Source organism: Drosophila melanogaster, chromosome 2L (genome assembly GCF_000001215.4).
Source record: "Drosophila melanogaster chromosome 2L".
NCBI classification, from domain to species: Eukaryota; Metazoa; Arthropoda; class Insecta; order Diptera; family Drosophilidae; genus Drosophila; species Drosophila melanogaster.
Window position 1 is genome coordinate 13,780,453 of NT_033779.5, and position 13,047 is coordinate 13,793,499.

Below are 13,047 nucleotides of genomic sequence, written 5' to 3' on the forward strand. Positions count from 1 at the left end.
GTATTTAAATTGTAATATAATCTTAAAAACTTTAATCAAAATTGCATATAAAAATCTAATTATTATTATTGTTTGTGACGATCATGTACTCTGTCAACCAAACTGCGCAGAAGCTTTGTGAATTGATCCGCTGCCTCGATGGACTCTGATTTTTGTAGGGGACACCCTAAAGCCAACCATGTTAACGCATAAACGAGCAGCAGCTGATTGGAAATCGGACCCATTTGCGGTTATCGATAGCCAAGACAGCGTTGTTGTCCAATCAGAAAAGGTGTAGGCGCAGCGGAATAGCATAAATAAAATCCGAGAGATGTAAGTTGCAACTTATTTGTGCAGATACAAATGAATCTGGGCAGGAATACCCGAAATTAGCTACGTTTTCCCGTAATACCCGGTACGATTACTCATTTCCAGCAATGTTGAGGCCGCGAAGTGTGGAACAGAGATAACTAATCCCACAAGCAAGAAGAAGAACTGCCCAAAAAAAGAGCCAGCGGATTAATAACATTATAGCACCGCACCTGAGCGTACAGAACATCCCAACGAAATGTCGCGCAAAATGGCCAAATTCTACAAGCTGGACATCAATCGCACCGAGTGGGAAATCCCGGAAACATACCAGAACCTGCAACCCGTGGGTCAGGGTGCCTACGGCCAGGTCTGCAAGGCCGTGGTCCGCGGAACCAGCACGAAGGTGGCCATCAAGAAGCTTGCCAGGCCCTTCCAGTCGGCGGTCCATGCGAAGCGCACCTATCGGGAACTGCGGCTGCTGAAGCACATGGATCACGAGAACGTTATTGGTCTGCTGGATGTCTTTCATCCAGGACAGCCCGCCGATTCGCTGGATCAGTTCCAGCAAGTGTACATGGTGACCCACTTGATGGACGCCGATCTGAACAACATAATACGCACGCAGAAACTGTCTGATGATCATGTCCAGTTTCTGGTCTACCAAATCCTGCGCGGTCTGAAGTACATCCACAGCGCTGGGGTCATCCATCGTGATCTAAAGCCATCGAACATTGCGGTAAACGAGGACTGTGAGCTTCGCATCCTGGATTTCGGTTTGGCCCGTCCCGCAGAAAGCGAGATGACCGGATACGTCGCAACGCGATGGTACCGGGCGCCTGAGATCATGCTCAACTGGATGCACTACAACCAGACGGCGGACATCTGGTCGGTGGGCTGCATCATGGCTGAGCTGCTGACTGGGCGCACGCTGTTCCCTGGAACCGATCACATCCATCAGCTGAACCTCATCATGGAAGTGCTGGGCACGCCAGCTGATGAGTTCATGAGCCGCATCTCCTCGGAGAGCGCTAGAAACTATATTCGTTCACTGCCGGTGATGCCGCGCCGCAATTTCCGCGACATCTTCCGCGGTGCCAATCCGCTGGCCATCGATTTGCTGGAGAAGATGCTGGAACTTGACGCCGACAAGCGCATAACCGCCGAGCAGGCGCTGGCCCATCCGTACATGGAGAAGTACCACGATCCAACCGATGAGCAGACCGCCGCGCTCTACGACCAGAGCTTCGAGGAGAACGAGCTGCCGGTGGAGAAGTGGCGGGAGATGGTCTTCAGCGAGGTGACGGCCTTCAAGCCCACAGCCGCCTTCGCTGAGCTCCTGCCCAAAGAGCAGTAATCCCGGCCGCCATCCCTCTCCGTTCAATGATGCTATATACAATTAGAACAGTCTTTTCTACACCTAGTTCAAGCGGATGCGCTCAGTCGTGATTTCTCTACTCGTCGAGTGTAAACAATCGGGGATATTTATTCTAGAGCGATTTATATTTAGAAACTCTTCAGTGGCTGGATTTCAACAATTTGTTTTGACCACAAACGTAAGGTGAAATAGTATTGTATTTTCGAACCTTCGATTTGCATTCGATGGATATAGAAATAGCGATTGAACTAGGTGCATGCCTGAAATGTAGCCATTCGGAAATGTTTCCAAAAATCAATCAGAGTCACAGCCTTAATGTCCAGTTCAACTTTAGATTTGGTGTCGGTTTTAACACGCAGTTCTTGTGAATAATCCTGTAAATGTGAGTGTACATGTACATCGTAGTTCGTAAGCGAACGCATCTAGCGGCCAGTAACTATAAAAAAGAGCACTAGTGTCTACGTTGAATCCAAATAAATGTGCTATGTATTTTAAAAAATGAGATCCTCTAGATATCGCTCGAATTCCTGCTCTCTGGAGGCTTGCTCTCGGCTTATATCGGGTTGTTGTTGCCAGATCTGTTCGTCTGCCGTGGTGGCATCCTTTGAGTCTGTGGGCTCCTTGCTGGCTTCTGGATGGGATTCGGATGCTGGTTCGACAGGCTCCTCCTCCTCTTCGCCAGAACTTTCGTGACCAACATCGAGTTTTCGACGCTTACGTTTCTTTTCAGCGCGCCGTTCCTCCTTTTCCCTGCGTCTCCGCTTCTTGCATTCTCTCTTCTTGGTGCGGTAGTTCAGCTGATCCGTGTGGGTGGGACACAGCCGCACCTATGGAATTCCCATTAGTGACACAATCGCGGAAACCCATTTGGAACCCACCTTGACCAGCGCATTTAGGGGCTCACCCTTTTCGATATACCTAAAGTTTACCTCCCAGCTGCGCAGATTATCCCGCTCCCCGCAATGCCGGCTGCCGCACTGGAACTGCCCGGTTCCGGTGACCACCTCCTGCTCCGTTCGCCAGCGCAGCGCTATCTTGTTCTCCTTGTAGCGGGACAGGTCCGCGATGCAGTACTCCTTAAATAGCTTCCTGTAGTATCGCAGGGCCAAGCGCTGCTCCCAGCTTAGGGTGTCGCTATCCAACTCGTCGTCCTCCCACAGGAAGCGGTGATTCTCTCGGATTACATCGATGTCTCGCTTGTGCCGACGTGATTCCGTCTCATTCGGTAGGTTAAGCACGTAATTACTAAGTATATAGTTGTGTCGCTCCTTGGCACTCAGGTTGTTCAGATTCACTGGGAATAATTGCGAGCCGCTCATTATGATAAAAAATTTATAATAAACAGACTTCGATTTCAGGGCACTGCCTATCGATATATCGAAGACTGTGGTCCTACTCTGGCTATTTTTACGCTATATATTAAACGATAAATAAAATGAAGCTGCAAAATTTAATCACAAATTGAAATTATTCCAACTGAATATAATAAATAAATTTTAATATATATTATTGTTATTAACCAAAATAAAATGGCTATAACAAGTTTAGAAGAATGGCCCGTAATGGCGAAACTGCATGGTATTAATCTTAGCCAATACATATACTGTTTACACACTGTGGAATAAGTTAAATTTCTTACTTTAAAGGTACAAATTAAGAGTTCTTTGCTTAATTAAATGCAACTTTTTATGAAATATAATTAAACAATATTTATTTTACTTATAAATCAAAAAAACAAATTAAAAATGTGAAATATACAAGAAAATAAAAAACAAATTCCAAGTTTACACACTTTTTAAAATTATTTTATGACCCCCATTGGCTTTGGCTACGAGTAGACTGTACACTTATCAGTAAACAATAATTATTTGTAGCGTTCCTCCGTTTTTTACTACAAGTCCAATGTTATTGAATTCATTCCCACAGTGACTCAAGTCTCAGGAGCGGGTGCGGTTCCCATTTCGATAAGTATTACTATCGACGTTGATAGAGAAAAAATGCCATTCAACAAAGCAAAGTAAAATTAGGGAAAAGTTGATGTTAAACAGAAAATGGCTGGGACTTTTACCCCGCTGTTCTTCGTCTTTCTGCGGAAGAATTTGCTCTACTTGCAACGCAACTTGCTGCCCCTGCTCCTTATCTGCTCCGGATTTGCCGGAGTACTCACCGCGTACCTCCACTGGTCCGTCAAGCCCGTGCTTCACCAAATTAACCAGTTTGAAGCAAAGAATGAAGTAAGTTTCCCTCGCACTGCTACTTTATCTGCTTTTTATATTTGTACATACGTATGCATGTGATAACAAACCTGTGACCACACTAATCCTTATCATTGGACTTCAATTTATTTATTAGATGGTTCTTAGAGAATTGTACTTTCCCGGTAATGAGCTGGATTACATTTACTACTCACCCATCTCTCCCAATGTAGAGGACATTATGGATCTCCTGCGTGTAGATCTGGGAATTATACCAGAGCGTAAGTGCATTTCCAAATTATCTCATAAATTAGATATGTGGAAAAGTTTGTATGGTAAACGTAAACGTTTCCGACCATATAAAGCTTATATGTACTTTTGATAACGATCATACAAAATAACATACAAAATTCACTGCATATATTTGCGATACTATCTTCTAGATTGTATTTAACAATATTTCATTGCGCAGGACTTCGGCCCAACAACAACAGCTTCGAGATGCAGCTGGAGATGGAGCAACAGTGCCGTGGAAGCTGCTTCGCAATTGACTTCCACCGGGTACCGAACCGTGGCTCTGACAGAAAGTTCCGATACAGCCTCAGCTCAAATCAGATGCGCATTTCGCCCAGAAAGCGATTTGTGAACGACGAGGAAATTTATCACCAGATAGGTGCGTGTTCAATTTTTCCATTGTTACCGTTTAACGAACCCGCATGTTGGTTTTTGTTTATCAGATGATGATGATTATATTCGTTCCGGATTCCTGTCCTTGCAACACATATTGGACAAACAGTATATGAAATACCAGGAGCTCGGGAAAGACTTTGAGGTGGTGGTCAGCTCGATGCCCAACATGGAGGTCATCAGCATGGATAGTCATCGATTGACATATTTCGGAACACTGTGCAGCATTCTATTCAATGTGGTCCTACTAAGCAGCTTTGTGGTGCCCTTTGTGGAGGAGAAGCAAAACGGACTGAAGGAGTTTCTCAACCTGGTCACGCCCATGAGTTTCCTCAACGGCCTCACTTTCTTTCTCATTCGGTTTGTGTGCTACACATTGCTTATGATCTTTGTCCTGGTCGTTGCATATTTATACAAGGCCCTGGGCTCCATCTGCTTTGCTTACGTGGCAGTGTTGTTTCTGCTTTACATTTTGTCAACCATGTCGTATGCTTATCTGATCTCTATTTGCTTCCACTCAGGTAAGTAATTACATTGATATATTCAGCAAAGTTTACTAATCTTCTACATAACTTACAGTTTTCTATGCGAAAATCGGAGGGCTGGCAATGCTAATAATTCCCTATGCATTCTCATTTGTTCGAAGCTGGGCCACATCGCTGGCATTTGTGTGTTTTAGCACGAATACCTTTCTGGAGGGATTGGATATTTTTCAGACATTTTCAAATAAGCGTAAGAGTTTAAATTGGTTTTTAGTAGCTTAACATTTAAATTTGAACACTGGCTTTTTTTGAAGATCGCGAATTCGGTGCTGTGGATGTATTTCGCGTAATCAAAAGCAATTCCTCAACGATGTTTTCGGTCTACGTGGTTCTCGTCTTTCAATCCTTTTTGTATGCCATGCTCTACAACTATTTGGGTTGTGTTTTTCCCGGTCCTGGTGGACTAAAGCGACCGATGTTCTTTTTCCTAGATGTAAGTACTATTTCCGAAGTCCGAACCAATGATATTTAATGTCGGTATCAGATCAAAATTTTCGCTCGTGTGATATATTTTCTTATCTCGACATAAGCTTCAATTCAGTTCGTATTATAATTTTATGTTCATTATAATCAAGTATGAGATCAGATGCAGTAAGACTCTTTATTTCAATAGGTTACTTTGATCGAATCTTGTTTATTGAAATCGGTTAAAATGTCCTTTTTACAGTTCCGTATCGGTTATCGGCTGCATAACCAAACAGGGTTAAATTAAGAATTTTCTTTATTCTAAACCATAGCCCAAGACTTACATGAAACGACAACGCAACGAATACACGACGACACCGCGCGGCACTCATGCTATCATAATCACTGAGTTGTGCAAGAAGTTCCAGACAAGCAAGCGCGATACGCTAATTTCGGACAACTTGAACATGACGATCAACAACAAGGAGATTACTGTCCTGCTGGGCCACAATGGAGCTGGAAAAACAACCATGATGAACATGATAATGGGTAGGGACTCAAACTCAATTCGCTTCCTCGGCCATCCAATGCACATGTTGATTCTCTTTCAGGATTGGTACCAAAGGATTCGGGCAAGATAATTGTGTGCAGTGAGCGCGATGTGGCCTCCTATCGCCACCTGATTGGATTCTGTCCGCAGCACAGCGTTTTCATGAGCTACATGACATGTCACCAGCACTTGGAGTTCTTTGCCCAGCTGCGGGGAGCTTGCCGATCCGATGCACGCGATTGGGCAGATGAGAAACTTAAGAAGCTGGGACTTAGCGATAAGCGAAACGAATTCGGCAAGAATTTGTCTGGAGGCATGAAGAGGCGTTTATCACTGGGTATCGCCATTGCCGGTAACACCAAGTAAACTTAAGAGATATATTGCTTAAAGATATTCGGTTTAAAAATCTTTGTTTAATCTCGCAGAATCGTAATCCTTGACGAACCATCATCGGGATTGGACATTAACTCGCGTCGTGAGCTGTGGGACATCCTACTTAATCTACGCAAGGAGAAGGCCGTTCTGGTCACCACGCACTACATGGAGGAGGCCGAGGTCCTTGGGGATACCATCTGCATATTGGCCAATGGAAAACTGCAGAGCATCGGGAGTCCTTTGGAATTAAAACGAAAATCGGGAATTGGTTATCGTCTCAAATTAGAGATCAACGATTTTACATCAAGAGAAGTGGAAATCATGGAAATAATCCATCACTTTGTGCCAACAGCCAGAGTCTTGGTAAGTCATTAATAAATGAACTTTATATAAGGCGTGTGCATAATATCCTTTAAACGTTGAACAGAATGTGGTGAATCCTACTGTGTATATCTGCCTGCCGTATGCCTATAAAAATTGTTTCGCACAAATGCTTTATAGGCTGGAGACTGAATCAAAGGAACTGGGCATACATACAATTTCCATGACCGACACTTCCCTGGAGGATGTTTTCCTAAGGTAGGGATTGGAAGATACATTGTTTATTGTTTTTGCTTTAATATCTTATGTGGTGTTTTAGATGCGCAGGCGAACAGGATCAAGTGGATACCCCCGATGGTTCGCGCAATGATGCGCCGCTACTGGCACACTACAAAAGACTCCAAGACCATCCCCCTCATCGCGGACTTTTTCAACTTTGGATGGCTGTGTTTTACAAAAAGTGGACCTTTATTTCCAATGAATGGTTATATACTCTGATAATGGTAAGTTGTTAGCAATTTGTAGGACTTTGCTCTGTTGTATAAACGGCGAAAACAACTAAAACTAAAACGAACTAAAAACTTTTTGTGCTCCCCTCTCGCTAGCTGTGCATTCCCTTTGTATGCGTATTCGGGGCTATACTGGTGATGCACGCCATGTCCTTGGTGGAGAACGAAGAGGCTCTGCCGCTGAAGCTCAGCCAGATGGGCAGTGGCGTTATATACGTTCACAATCCAACGGGCCATCACGCCCATTTGGAGCAGCAGCTGCGTCAACAGATCGAGCTGAATGGAATCACAGCGAAAACAATGCACCTGCGTGGGAGTAATGATGTGAAAAATGGTGAGTATGCGACGTTGTGCTAAACATTTTAATGGCTCTATCAATACATGTGTTCTCTAGAATCCCTTGACTTACAACGCGACAACTTGGCTGATTTCTTGGAGCAGGTGATTGGCATTATTGACATGTACGGAGGTGGGCGTGGCACCTCCGATACGCCCACCATTGAGATTTTTTACTCAGGCAATCGCTACCACAGCTCTGTGGAGCTTATCAACCTGGTGGACTCGGCAATGCTGAAGCTAGGGCGTCCAGAGTCTGAAATTGATACGACTTACGTGCCAATTCGTCGATTTGTTAGCGACATAAGTCCATCGCGCCTCGAATACTATGCGGTCATCGTGCCGATCGGCATGTTCTTCTTCATGTTCTATTTCATCTCATTGCCGTTTCGGGAATATGCCAATGGATTCAAACAGCTGCAGACCATGTCGCGATTTACTTATTGGTTTGCGCATTTTACTTTTGATATGCTGATCCTGATCTTCGTCTGCGTTGCCCTGTTCAGTCTGCAATCCTTGATGATGCCCTCGGAGCTGTATACAACGGCTGAACTTAAGGTCATTGTGTTAAGCATATTTTTCTACGGCTGCAGCTACCTGCCCATTCTATACGCCCTGGGAAACAACTTTAAGTCGATATCCACGATATCTACTTATTTGCTTTTGATGCTGATTGTGTCCGGTAATATTATTTGATTTTATAACCAGTGACAACAATTAGAAAAACTATAAAACCCATTTTCTTTTAGCCATTGCCCCACTTATCACCTCCAGCAATGCGGCGGCCATGAAACTGCATGAGACCAAGATCGCCTTCCTCTGCTTCCTACCGGACTTCAATCTTAATCACCAGTTTCGCATCATCAATGAAAACTTTATAACCCGACGCCATCCGGCACTTATAAAGGGTCTTATCAGCCAGGACACCTTCTTTGCCTATGCCACCGCCGTGGGTGTTATGGTCATGGCATTCTTTACCATAGTCCTGGAACACAAGTATCTGCGCAGACGAATTCATGATGGCATCTGGGAATGGGCATTCCAAAGAAAGAAATACAATTCGACAGGCACCCTTCCCAGTACTCCGATCTCAGAAATTGATGATTGTGCAAGGGAGGAAAAACGGGTTACCGATCTGATAAAAGACCCATTGAACGACCATTCACTGATTGTGCACAATCTTCGCAAGCGATACGGCGATAAGCTGGCTGTGGACGGAGTCAGCTTTGCGGCTGCCCAGGGTGAATGCTTTGGTCTGTTGGGTGTTAACGGAGCGGGTAAGACAAGTACCTTTCAGATGATAGCGGCCAATTTGCCTCTAGATGGTGGCACTATCCGCATCAAAGGCGCAGACATTCGCGAGCATGAGTTGAAATACCGGGAATACTTTGGCTACTGCCCTCAGTACGATGCACTAAATAAATTCATGACCGCCGAGCAGTGCCTATACTACATGGCATTGCTGCGCGGCCTGAGCCGCCGAAGGACCGATGGACCAGCCAGCTGCAAGGAGCACGTGAAGTACTGGCTAGAGAAGATGCATTTGACCAAATATCAAAAGGTGCAAGTGCGCCACTATTCGGGCGGCACGAAACGCAAGCTTCTGGCGGCAATGGCCATGATTGGTGCACCCGCACTGGTGCTCCTGGACGAACCTACCACCGGTGTGGATCCCATCTCGAGACGATTTCTTTGGCAATGCATCAAGGATTTCCAGGGAAAGGATCGAACAGTGGTGCTCACATCACATAGGTAAGCCCAAAAAAGTATATTTCCTTTTCAAACAGATTCAAAAGTGTACACATTCTCTACAAACAGCATGGACGAGTGCGAAGAGCTGTGCAATCGCTTGGCCATCATGGCGCACGGAAAGTTCAAGTGTCTGAACAATATTTGCGCCCTTAAGCGATTAAGCGGCTTCACGATAAAACTGAAAATGAAGGCGGACACCGAAACGGAGATGAATGTGTCCACGATCACTGGCACGTTGAAGTCAGAGTTTCCTGGTCTGGAACTGCGCGAGAGCCATGCCGGCACACTCACCTACTTTGTTAGCACGCAGGAGAGTGTGGTCCTTTGGTCAAGTGTTTTCAAGATAGCTGAGGAATATCTGGGCGATCGCTTAAGCGCTCTCGTGGCCGACTATTCGGTGAACGAGTGCACACTCGAGGATATTTTCCTCAAGTTCGAGAGAGAGGCGAAATCACAATCGACGTCACGTCAAACCTCCGTGCAACGCAGGCCGGAATGCAGCTACGTTTAGGCCAGATAGTCGGAGTGTCGGAGTATCAAGTAAGATAAGCAGAAGACGGGCGTCGTACATTTCATTATTTCCCTCAAATATGGAACTTTTATGAATCTCTATCCGGTGGGAATAATCTACTTAATGTATTTAGGGACTAATAAAACCAAACAAACACCTTCGACATGGGTATATAAAACTAAAATATAAAAGTAAGATATAACTAGTACGACAAATAAATAATATTTTTTATTTATATTATAATAAATATTTCTACATAATATTTGATGTGCATTGATTATGGGATTAAGGTAAATTATCATAATTCAAAAGAAGTTAAAAACAGTTTTATACCCTTCTATTGGTAGAGGAACAGGTATCTGATTGACGGGGAACTCGACTATAGCATTCTCCCGTTTTTTTTTTTTTTTAATTTAAAATCTCCCGCCTTAGTATTTTTAAAATACCACTCATAATAATACCAAAAGGAACTTTAAACGATCTATATTTGGAATTTAACGATTCATTCAAGAATTAAAAGTAATACATAATGTAATTTTTTTATCCAGCTTGACTATTGAATATTTAATTATGAGAAAAATAAATATAAAACTATTATTACTTGGACGACTTAGGCGCTAATGGAAATGTCAAATTCTCAAAAAATCTCCCACTTGGCCACACTAATGTAGCGTTATTTACAAAATATTCATTTTTTTCGTCGTTAATTTATCGTTTATGCCGAATATGTCGCGTAGCAGAATATGGAAGTTCTACGACAAGTTGGATCGGAATTCCGCGCAGTGCCAGCTCTGCGAGAAAGTAATCAAGACAAGCGGCAACACGTCCAATCTGATGAAGCACATGAAGACCCATCCGCAGATGTAGGAAAGGCTCCTGAGTTCAAAAACCTTTCACAATGAAAATTTTCTTGAAGAAACCTCTTCGACGACGATGTGGTGGTGGAGCGGGGCATATACAAGCGGCGGGAGCAGGATGACAAGCTGCGATTCCGGAAGGTTGTTCCCTTCAAGGAAGAGAGCTCTGATTTCCACAGCGAGCTGTTGTTCAAGGCTGCCAAGGATGCGAGCGGCATTATCGAGCTGGATGATCAAGGAATGATCAAGGCGGCTGCTGAGGATCGCATCTCAACAAAGAGCGTCGGGTATGCGTGGGTCTCTCCGGAGGCCACAGTGTCCCGAACGGAGACGGTTGGCGGCGACGATATCATCGAATTCGAACCCAAGGAGGAGCTCGATGAGTCGGAGAAAAGCCCACTTCCCCAAATTCATGCTGTACCATTTGCCGGCCATGAGTAAGTTTTAATCAAAAGATAGAAGGTAGAAGATAGATACAATTGTAGTAAACTTCATTTATTACCCAGCAACTTAAAAATGGAAGAACCTCTGCCGAGCGAGAGTCCGTTTCACAAGGACATTGCCTTCTTTGTCTGCCGTGACCGCCAGTCATTGCAGATTGTGCAGGGCGAGGGATTCCAGCACCTAGTGAAAGTACTGTGCCCCACCTACAGACCACCGAGTGCGGCGAAACTGGAGGCCATTATCTGCAGGGAGTCGGAAGCGCAGAGGTCCAAGCTCTGCCAGCAGTTGGCCGACATCTCGACACTCAGCCTAAGTTGCTCGGTGCACACGAATGCGGAGAGTCGAAGCTGGATGGAGCTGGTGGCCCACTTTCACGAGGGGCGGCAACGAATCTCCCGAACTCTTTCTGTGCTGCGCCTTCCCGATCTTTTCACCTCCAACGATCTGGTGGATCGCATGGACCAAGTGTGTCAGCGCTTCGACATTCCAAAGTCAAGGATCTGCTGCGTGTCGACAAGGAGCAGTCAACTACTGGAGGATGCGGTGACATCGTTCATGGGCGCTCATCATCATGTTCCCTGCTTCGCAGACCAATTGAATTCTATTTTAGAGGAGGTGGTGCAGCGCCCAGAAATACGTCATTTGCGCGACAAGGTGCGTTCCCATGTGCAGTCCACATTGCAGCTGAATCCCCAACTGGATTCCATACACCGACCGATTAGTGTGTACAATATGCTAGACTTATACCTGAAACAGACTCTCGTTCAAGAGCCGCTGCCGCTTTCGACATCGGAGGTGGATTTGTGTCAGCAATTGCTGGACGTGCTGAGGCCGTTGACCAGCTCCATGCGTGAGCTAAGTCGAACACCATATCCGGCGGCCAGCACAGCCCTGCCCATTGCCCAAACTCTGATCAACGAACTGAAGCAGGAGAAGAGTGCGGAACACATGGTTGCCAGGGAAATACGCTTGTTCCTGGTTCAGCAGCTGGAGGAGATCTTCGAACGAATGGAGCGCAACTTGCACCTGGCATTGGCAAGTCTGCTGGACCCACGCTTTCGAAATATTCCCTTCCGGAGTGGGGCCCTGGTGGCCCAGTACATGACTCAACTCTATGACATGATGCAGGCGCATGTGGACAGCGGGGAGCAAGCTGTTGCAAAGCATCCGGAGAACCGTGATCACTACGATATCTGGGCGGCATTCAAATCCTTTTCGCATGGGAAGCAAAGGATTGTAAACGGCAGCAACGGTCCCGAGGCGGACGATGAGATAGCCAGATACTTTTGCGCCGGCATGAGTACCCTGCGAGCCGATCCCTTTCAGCTCTGGGAGGAACTGGCCGAAGCTCACCCCTTCCTGCACAACGTAGCACAGAGGTACCTGCACGTTCCGGCCACCGCAGAGCCGGCGGATCGGCTATTTACGGCCGAAGGAGCGGCGGTTGCGGCGCAGTACGCCAGACTAATCGAAAACAACATGGAAAACATACTCTTCATGGCGGAAATTCCAACGAAGGAGTGGCAGTTATAGCGTAGTCCATAATCAATCCAAACCTAAGTTGAGCACTGTGTTTTTGTACCCCTTTTATTAACTAATTTATTAATTTACATTTACAATAATGCGAACTATAAAATACATTTTTTAACTTTTTAGCTTCTCAAGCGTTAAGGAACTATTTTTGTATTAGAAAATTAGAGGTAGGGAACGAATAACGAACACATATTCATTAAAGATTTGTAAGTACTATTTACTACACATATTTACACAAATAATTTATTTTAAATATAACTTTATTGTTTACTTTTTTCTTTTGTTATCACAAATCGCCGTTACAAATTCAAATAACAATAACACCAGCAAATTAGCAAAAATACCAAAACCGAGAGAATACCAA

The 13,047-nt window shown here is 45.0% G+C and overlaps 4 protein-coding genes and 1 non-coding gene across 9 annotated transcripts, besides 2 other annotated features; 3 read left to right on the forward strand and 2 right to left on the reverse strand.

Moving 5' to 3' along the window:
* Nucleotides 1–236: 236 nt before the first annotated feature.
* p38b (p38b MAP kinase) lies at nucleotides 237–2,159 on the forward strand. The gene is made up of 2 exons (NM_058013.5): nucleotides 237–312; nucleotides 415–2,159. Exon 2 carries the CDS (start codon nucleotides 548–550, stop codon nucleotides 1,643–1,645), a length of 1,098 nt encoding a protein of 365 aa, NP_477361.1. The 5' UTR covers nucleotides 237–312; nucleotides 415–547; the 3' UTR covers nucleotides 1,646–2,159.
* On the reverse strand, nucleotides 1,779–3,886 carry CG16890 (uncharacterized protein). Of its 3 annotated transcripts, NM_001298980.1 has the most exons (3): nucleotides 3,834–3,886; nucleotides 2,545–2,960; nucleotides 1,779–2,493 (listed from the first exon to the last, which is right to left on the reverse strand). In NM_001298980.1, exons 2-3 carry the CDS (start codon nucleotides 2,953–2,955, stop codon nucleotides 2,158–2,160), a joined length of 747 nt encoding a protein of 248 aa, NP_001285909.1. In that variant the 5' UTR covers nucleotides 2,956–2,960; nucleotides 3,834–3,886; the 3' UTR covers nucleotides 1,779–2,157. The 3 variants fall into 3 exon arrangements, with proteins under 3 accessions (NP_001285909.1, NP_723837.2, NP_609671.1); NM_165057.4 differs by lacking the exon at nucleotides 3,834–3,886 and having other exon boundaries at nucleotides 2,545–3,008; NM_135827.4 differs by lacking the exon at nucleotides 3,834–3,886 and having other exon boundaries at nucleotides 2,127–2,493; nucleotides 2,545–3,008.
* Nucleotides 3,269–3,505: a mobile genetic element.
* Nucleotides 3,632–10,110, forward strand: Eato (Engulfment ABC Transporter in the ovary). Of its 2 annotated transcripts, NM_001042895.3 has the most exons (15): nucleotides 3,632–3,900; nucleotides 4,019–4,142; nucleotides 4,334–4,534; nucleotides 4,599–5,069; nucleotides 5,128–5,286; nucleotides 5,345–5,523; nucleotides 5,828–6,044; nucleotides 6,107–6,407; nucleotides 6,471–6,783; nucleotides 6,848–6,999; nucleotides 7,061–7,244; nucleotides 7,347–7,584; nucleotides 7,645–8,268; nucleotides 8,336–9,338; nucleotides 9,405–10,110. In NM_001042895.3, exons 1-15 carry the CDS (start codon nucleotides 3,718–3,720, stop codon nucleotides 9,847–9,849), a joined length of 4,794 nt encoding a protein of 1,597 aa, NP_001036360.1. In that variant the 5' UTR covers nucleotides 3,632–3,717; the 3' UTR covers nucleotides 9,850–10,110. The 2 variants fall into 2 exon arrangements, with proteins under 2 accessions (NP_001036360.1, NP_001162974.1); NM_001169503.2 differs by lacking the exons at nucleotides 6,107–6,407; nucleotides 6,471–6,783; nucleotides 6,848–6,999; ... (3 more) ...; nucleotides 8,336–9,338; nucleotides 9,405–10,110 and having other exon boundaries at nucleotides 5,128–5,280; nucleotides 5,758–5,949.
* On the reverse strand, nucleotides 4,261–4,971 carry asRNA:CR44847 (antisense RNA:CR44847). The gene has a single exon (NR_124241.1).
* An 85-nt stretch (nucleotides 10,111–10,195) lies between the features above and the next one.
* Nucleotides 10,196–10,248: a mobile genetic element.
* A 258-nt stretch (nucleotides 10,249–10,506) lies between these two features.
* On the forward strand, nucleotides 10,507–12,812 carry CG16863 (uncharacterized protein). 2 transcript variants are annotated; one of them, NM_001042896.3, is made up of 3 exons: nucleotides 10,507–10,712; nucleotides 10,766–11,143; nucleotides 11,213–12,812. In NM_001042896.3, exons 1-3 carry the CDS (start codon nucleotides 10,576–10,578, stop codon nucleotides 12,681–12,683), a joined length of 1,986 nt encoding a protein of 661 aa, NP_001036361.1. In that variant the 5' UTR covers nucleotides 10,507–10,575; the 3' UTR covers nucleotides 12,684–12,812. The 2 variants fall into 2 exon arrangements, with proteins under 2 accessions (NP_001036361.1, NP_609674.3); NM_135830.5 differs by having other exon boundaries at nucleotides 10,507–11,143.
* Nucleotides 12,813–13,047: the final 235 nt, after the last annotated feature.

What these genes read in the sequence shown, in the direction of transcription:
- CG16863 (NM_001042896.3), top strand. Translation starts at nt 10,576, where the DNA reads ATGTCGCGTAGCAGAATATGGAAGTTCTACGACAAGTTGGATCGGAAT. An exon ending in ATGAAGACCCATCCGCAGAT is followed by an intron (nt 10,713 to 10,765) that starts GTAGGAAAGGCT and finishes ATTTTCTTGAAG; the next exon opens with AAACCTCTTCGACGACGATG. An exon ending in GTACCATTTGCCGGCCATGA is followed by an intron (nt 11,144 to 11,212) that starts GTAAGTTTTAAT and finishes TTTATTACCCAG; the next exon opens with CAACTTAAAAATGGAAGAAC.
- p38b (NM_058013.5), top strand. Translation starts at nt 548, where the DNA reads ATGTCGCGCAAAATGGCCAAATTCTACAAGCTGGACATCAATCGCACC.
- CG16890 (NM_165057.4), bottom strand. Translation starts at nt 2,985, where the DNA reads ATGAGCGGCTCGCAATTATTCCCAGTGAATCTGAACAACCTGAGTGCC. An exon ending in CCCTAAATGCGCTGGTCAAG is followed by an intron (nt 2,494 to 2,544) that starts GTGGGTTCCAAA and finishes GGAATTCCATAG; the next exon opens with GTGCGGCTGTGTCCCACCCA.
- Eato (NM_001042895.3), top strand. Translation starts at nt 3,718, where the DNA reads ATGGCTGGGACTTTTACCCCGCTGTTCTTCGTCTTTCTGCGGAAGAAT. An exon ending in CTCTATTTGCTTCCACTCAG is followed by an intron (nt 5,070 to 5,127) that starts GTAAGTAATTAC and finishes CATAACTTACAG; the next exon opens with TTTTCTATGCGAAAATCGGA. An exon ending in CTGGAGGATGTTTTCCTAAG is followed by an intron (nt 7,000 to 7,060) that starts GTAGGGATTGGA and finishes GTGGTGTTTTAG; the next exon opens with ATGCGCAGGCGAACAGGATC.